This window comes from Pinus tabuliformis, chromosome 7, assembly GCF_031772625.1.
Source record: "Pinus tabuliformis cultivar Carrire ecotype Pingquan chromosome 7, CPIR1, whole genome shotgun sequence".
NCBI lineage: Eukaryota > Viridiplantae > Streptophyta > Pinopsida > Pinales > Pinaceae > Pinus > Pinus tabuliformis.
Window position 1 is genome coordinate 2077786199 of NC_142293.1, and position 6107 is coordinate 2077792305.

The 6107-nt window shown below is 40.6% G+C and overlaps 1 protein-coding gene across 1 annotated transcript; it reads left to right on the forward strand.

Moving 5' to 3' along the window:
• The first annotated feature begins 1838 nt into the window (after positions 1-1838).
• Positions 1839-4165, forward strand: LOC149256853 (uncharacterized). The gene is made up of 2 exons (XM_089455488.1): positions 1839-2942; positions 3227-4165. Exons 1-2 carry the CDS (start codon positions 1839-1841, stop codon positions 4163-4165), a joined length of 2043 nt encoding a protein of 680 aa, XP_089311614.1.
• Positions 4166-6107: the final 1942 nt, after the last annotated feature.

Below are 6107 nucleotides of genomic sequence, written 5' to 3' on the forward strand. Positions count from 1 at the left end.
AGATGATGGTCACTTTGATACCATGTAAAATTATTAGAGCATAGGTAAGGACTTAGCTAGAGAATAATTGCATAAACATGCAAGAAGTGAAAAGGAAAATTGGAAGAGAGAATGAATTCAATATCTCAAATATTGATGAGAGAATCGATACATAAAGCAACTAAGTTAAGTTATCTACATGCAAGCACTTAAGATAACTAAAGCTAAATGTGTTTTATGCTATGTTAATGTGCTTGTACACCACATGCAATCACTAAAGCTAAATAAAACTAACTAATGTGCATGTACACCAATTTTGAGCAACTTCATGTTCGAATTTGTTGAATGCAATCAATCTTGCAAGCTATTAATTTGAATGTATGAGAATGCTTGATAAATATCTGAAAGGATTGGAAGATGAACAAAGGAAAATTGAAGCAATCAGTCACACATCACATCTCTATTTACTTATTTTTGGAAAAGAAAATTCTTTAGGCATATATGAACCAGAGGTAATTTCATATAGTCCCTTGCTCACTGCGAAGGTGGCACTTGTCATTTTGTGTTCACTCTATAAGATATAACCAACAAAGTCTAAATAAGAAAACCTTTCAGTGCAACTGTACTTTTCAATTTCATTTTCTATTATTGCATCCAGAGGGGATTTACATCCTAATATGGGGGTAGATCTCACATAAACAAGTCCAACTGTACTTTTCAATTTCATTTTCTATTATTGCATCCAGAGGGGATTTACATCCTAATATGGGGGTAGATCTCACATAAACAAGTAAACGTAAACGTAAACATTTAACATGTAATGTTTAATATTTAACATTTTTAATCTAAGTCAACCCTATTTAGAAATCAATGTAATTGTTATTATGTATAAACACAATATAGATTTAAAATATAAAAATATAAAGAGGTTTATGAACACTCAAAAAATAGGTATGGTAAATAAATAAAAATATAAATAAACTAGAGGTATGGTAAATAAATAAAACCTCTTTTTATACTTACTCCAAAGGTATGGTAAATAAATATAAATATAAATAAACTAGAGGTATCGTAAATAAATAAAACCTATTTTTATATTTAGCCCATACACCTCTTTATATTTAAGAAGACTCAAAAAAGAGGTTTTATTTAGGTGAAGCCTATGGGCCAAATACCATTTTAATACCATGGGCTAAATACCATGGGCCAAATACCATATTTATAAAAGAGGTATGGTAAATTAATAAAAATATAAATAAAAGAGAGGTATGGTAAATAAATAAAACCTCTTTTTATATTTAGTCCATAAACTTCTTTATATTTAAGAAGACTCAAAAAAGAGGTTTTATTTAGGTAAAGCCTATGTGCCAAATACTATTTTAATACCATGGGCTAAATACCATATTTATAAAATAGGTATTGTAAATTAATAAAAATATAAATAAAACAAATTTTCGGCCTCGCCGATCGAGATCCCTGCAATCTCCACAAAATACCCAAAGAAACCCACTCTTATACCAAATGATCTGTAAAATGTTGTGGATATTCCACTGGATAGTTCATCATAACAAATATGATAAGGTTTTTTGATTCAGATTCTAGGTAGATCGCGCGCTGCCTGTTACGCTCTGCTAAGTTTCCAGAGTGTGTGACGGCGGCCTCGGCCCTCTGGGCATCTGGGTGGGCTTTGCTACCCCCTTCCCGTGATCATATCTCTTCATTGTTGCGCTGAGCCTCCTACTGGGCGAAAAGACTTCATCTGCGCTGCGTTTTGGCCTTGGGATTTGGTTTCTTGGATTTGCAGGGGTGCTGTGGGAATGGATTGAATTTCTCCCTTGATTCGTTCCATTGCTGCAACCATGGGTGAACCCAGGGGTGGGGAAACCTCTCCCACCCCTCCGCTTTCGTCTGAAGAAGACTTTCGTCGCTTATTATCACAGAAAGGGAAGAAATGTCCTGCCCCTGAGGTTCCAAAATTCATTAAAAAACTTGAGGAAGTTCCCGAGATAGCCCTGCAAGAAGATCAGCCGATCAAAATTGCCCTTGCCCTAGCTGACAGAGGATTGGTCGGGCAATTTATGGGGCGTTGGCCATCTACAAAAACCACGGATGATTGGATTCAACGCAATTGGAGGCCTCAGCTGAAAAACAGTGTGATCTGTTATGCGGTTGGTAGAGGTTTCTTCATTTTCGAGTTCACCACCAAAGAAGGTCGAGATCTGGTTTTCAGAAATGGACTGTATTTCATGGGAAATCAAGGTCTGTATCTCAATAAATGGACCCCAGACTTCGATCCCTCAGTGGATGTTCCTAAGGAAGTACCAGTCTGGGTTCGGCTCCCTAACCTTCCGATCCACTGCTGGAGCTATCAATCGTTGCAAAGGATTGGGAATGGTCTGGGCAGATTCATCGAAAAAGCAGACAATAAAGGCCAATACACCTATGCAAGAATCTGTGTGGAAGTTGACTTAGAGGTTGGTCTCCTCGAAGCGATTAAACTTACAGTGGGAGAATGGCATCACTATCAAAAGCTAGACTACGAGAAACTACCTTTCAAATGCAGAACGTGTTATGAACACAGACACTTCCAATGGAATTGCCCCAAATCCCCGGCCGGGACCAAGGAGGACGAGGAAGGATGGAAAGAAATCAAAAGAGGCAAGGCTATCCCTAGACCAATAGAGAAGAAAAATTCTGGAACAGTGGGGAAGCCTCAGACCAATCCAAAGGCCAATGAAGACCCAAAAGTTGGATCCTCCTCAGGTGGGAACGCAGAAACCATCGGGGCTCAAGAAGAACCTGAAGACTTGATGAAGGAAGTAAAAGAAACTGGTACTGAAATAATCACCCCCCCAGCCTCAGGAGGCAATGAAGGAAATATAGATAAAGAAGAACATATAAGCCTGGCCTCCGAATCTGATGAAGACTCAGAAGGAAGAACCTATGAATCAGACAGCTCACAAGTCACCCCTATCAAATCAGCCAGGGGTCGAAAATCCAAGAAGAAACAGAGAGAGGAGAAAACCTATCTGGATGTTCTCCAAGGCTCTCAAAAAACTCTCAAGGGAATGATGAATACTAGGTCAGGGCGCAAGCATGGCTCGGCTCCAAAAGGAGCCACAATCTCCCAAGCCAATAAATAATGAAGTACGTCTCCTGGAATTGCAGAGGATTAGGCAGCAAGCTAAAAGAAGATGCCCTGAAAGATATAGTGAGAATGTATTCGCCTGAAATCCTCCTCATCCAGGAGACAAAGTTGGAGGAAACTTCCCTCCTCCATGCTAGCAAAACCTTCTGGCGTAAAGGTATTGGATGTGCTGTCAGTGCAAGAGGCGCCTCCGGTGGAATCGCTACCTTCTGGGATAACTCTATCTATGACCTGATTCAAAAAGATAGCTCCTCCCATTGGCTTCTCATGAAGCTCCTCCATAAAGACTCCGGCCAACAAGTAAGTATGTTCAATATATATGCTCCTGTTCTTCCTTCTGAGAAAAAATACTGTTGGGACTCGATTTTGTCCTATCTTTCGCTGCACAATCCTGAAAACATTATCATAGCTGGTGATATGAATGTCACTCTTGCTGTAAATGAGAAAAAGGGAGGCTCCCCGGTCAGGGATCCAACTAGAGAATGGGTTGAAGACCTCATGTTGGGATGGGAGTTGGAGGATATCAAGCCCACATCTGGGAAGTTCACCTGGTCTAACAAAAGGGTGGGCCCAAATCATATTGCAGCTCGATTGGACAGATTTCTGGTCCAATCCTCTTTCCTAACTTGCGGTCTAATGGCATCGTCCAAAATTCTACCAAACAGCACCTCTGATCACAAACCCATTATCCTTGAGCTTTCCACAGATGAAAATCTTGGTCCTATCCCCTTCAGATTCAGTTCATTATGGCTTCAGCATGAGGAGTTCCAAGATATGGTTTCAGATGCCTGGAATAGACCTTTTCAAGGTTCCCCTTTCTACGTGTGGGAAGAAAAATTGAGGGGGCTCAAAAGAAGGCTTAAGGAGTGGGCTAGAATGCTGAAAAATCCCTCCTCCAAAAGGAAGGGGGCCCAGGACAGTCTTGCTGCCCATCAATTATCTTTGGAAAATTCTGTTGTTACCCAAGACCTTCTTCAGAGAGAAGTTGACCTGCAAAAAGATTTCCACAAAGCAAGTAGGGAAGAAGAAGAACTCTAGAGGCAGAAATCCAAAGCTCTCTCGTTACAAGTTGGGGACAAAAATACTAGCTTCTTCCACAAACAAGCTGAAGCTCGTAAGCAATTCAAAACTGTTAAAGAAATTCATCACCAAAATGCAGTGGTTAAGGATTTAAAAGACATCAAGCGGGCAGCTCACTCTCACTTCAAAGATCTTTACTCTGCCCCCGATGATCCACCAATGGATCCCCATGTCTATCCGATGAATTTGATCCCCTAATGTGTTCAAGATCCTGACAATTCTATGTTGACTGCTCTAATCAGCATGAATGAGCTTAAAAATCCACTGGATAGTATGGAACCGAACAAAGCTCCTGGCCCGGATGGGTTTCCTGTTAGATTCTATCTTTCCCGTTGGGCCATAATAAAAAATTACCTTCTGAGAATGGTCAGGAAATCTCAATCTTGTGCAAAGATCAGAGGCAGCATCAATTCAGTGTTTCTGGCCTTGATTCCAAAAGAGAAAGGTGCAACTGATTTCAGCAGATTCAGGCCAATCTCGTTGTGTAACTCTAGTTACAAGCTGATCACAAAAATTATAGCCAATCGCCTCAAGAAAATATGACCGGCCAATATCCCTGAAAACCAAGGAGGATTCATCAAAGGTTGAAAGATTATTGACAACATAGTGCTAGTGCAAGAAGCTGTTCATTCAAGCTATTACCGAAAGGAGAAAGGTATGGTAATTAAGCTTGACTTGGAAAATTCTTTTGACAGGGTAGAGCATGAATTCCTATTTATGGTTATGAAGAAAATGGGCTTCTCTTCAGCCATCATTAACTGGATAAAAGCCTGCATTGGCTCTCCTTGGATAGCGCCTTTGGTAAATGGGCAACCTTCAGATTTTTTCCAAGCCTCTAGGGGCCTGAGACAAGGTTTCCCATTGTCCCCGCTTCTTTATGACATTCAAGCCTCAGTTCTAAGCTTTCAACTGGACCATAATCAACAGACTCAAATCCTTCCTGGCCTTCGCATGGTTCACCATGTCAAAGACATAAATCATGCCCAATTTGCTGACGATACGTTATTGTTGGGTGGGGCAAGAATAAACTCTGCTAAATCCTTCAAGAAGGAGCTGGACATTTATATAGAAGTCTCGGGCAGCAAGATCAACTTTCTAAAAAGCACAATCTATAGTTGGAACTGCTCGGTTAAGGAATTATTAGATATTGCAAGGATTCTTGATATGGAAGGGTCTTGGGCCTGGGACTCCTTTAAATACCTGGGGATACCAATCTTCAAGACCACTCCTAAAGTTGCCCATTGGATGCCCCTGCTGGACAAGATTAAAAGCAGAATCCATGCCTGGGGAGCTTCATGGTTGAATAATGCGGGGAAGATCATCTTGATGAAAGTTGTCGTCTCAAGTCTTCTGTTATATCAGCACTCCATCCTTCTTTCCCCAAAAACCTTCATCAACAAAATGGAAGCTCTTCTAAGGCGTTTTCTGTGGGAAGGGGGAAAAACAATGAAAGAAGGTTGCATCTTGTTAAATGGGATACTATTAAAAAGCCATATATGGAAGGAGGACTACAAATTCGCTATCTAGCCGCTCAAAATTTGGCTTTGGGAACCAAGCTGCTTTGGGACATTGTCTCTGGAAAATTAAGTTGGAGCAAGAAAGTCCCGTGGAGAAAATATTTTCGTGGGAAGCGCCTTAGATGCTTGGACCAGCTTCCTCGAACCTCCAAAGGTTCTCCTGTTTTTAAACTCTACATCAAATCTTTGGAACATTTCAGTCATAAGCTGTATTGGATTCCAGGTAATGGGCAAAAAATAAGAATCTGGGATGATCCTATTCTGGGTGATCAACCTTTAAGTCATATGGAAGAACTTACCAATATCAAAGACTAGCTCCAGGCTCGCAATCTAAACACCCTCTGGGACATCTCCACTTGGACGGAGGATAGTCTTTGGGACAG

Coding starts and splice junctions, on each gene's coding strand:
- LOC149256853 (XM_089455488.1), top strand. CDS start 1,839: ATGGGTGAACCCAGGGGTGGGGAAACCTCTCCCACCCCTCCGCTTTCG. Junction 2,943..3,226: donor ATGAATCAGACAGCTCACAA/GTCACCCCTATC, acceptor CTCCTCATCCAG/GAGACAAAGTTGGAGGAAAC.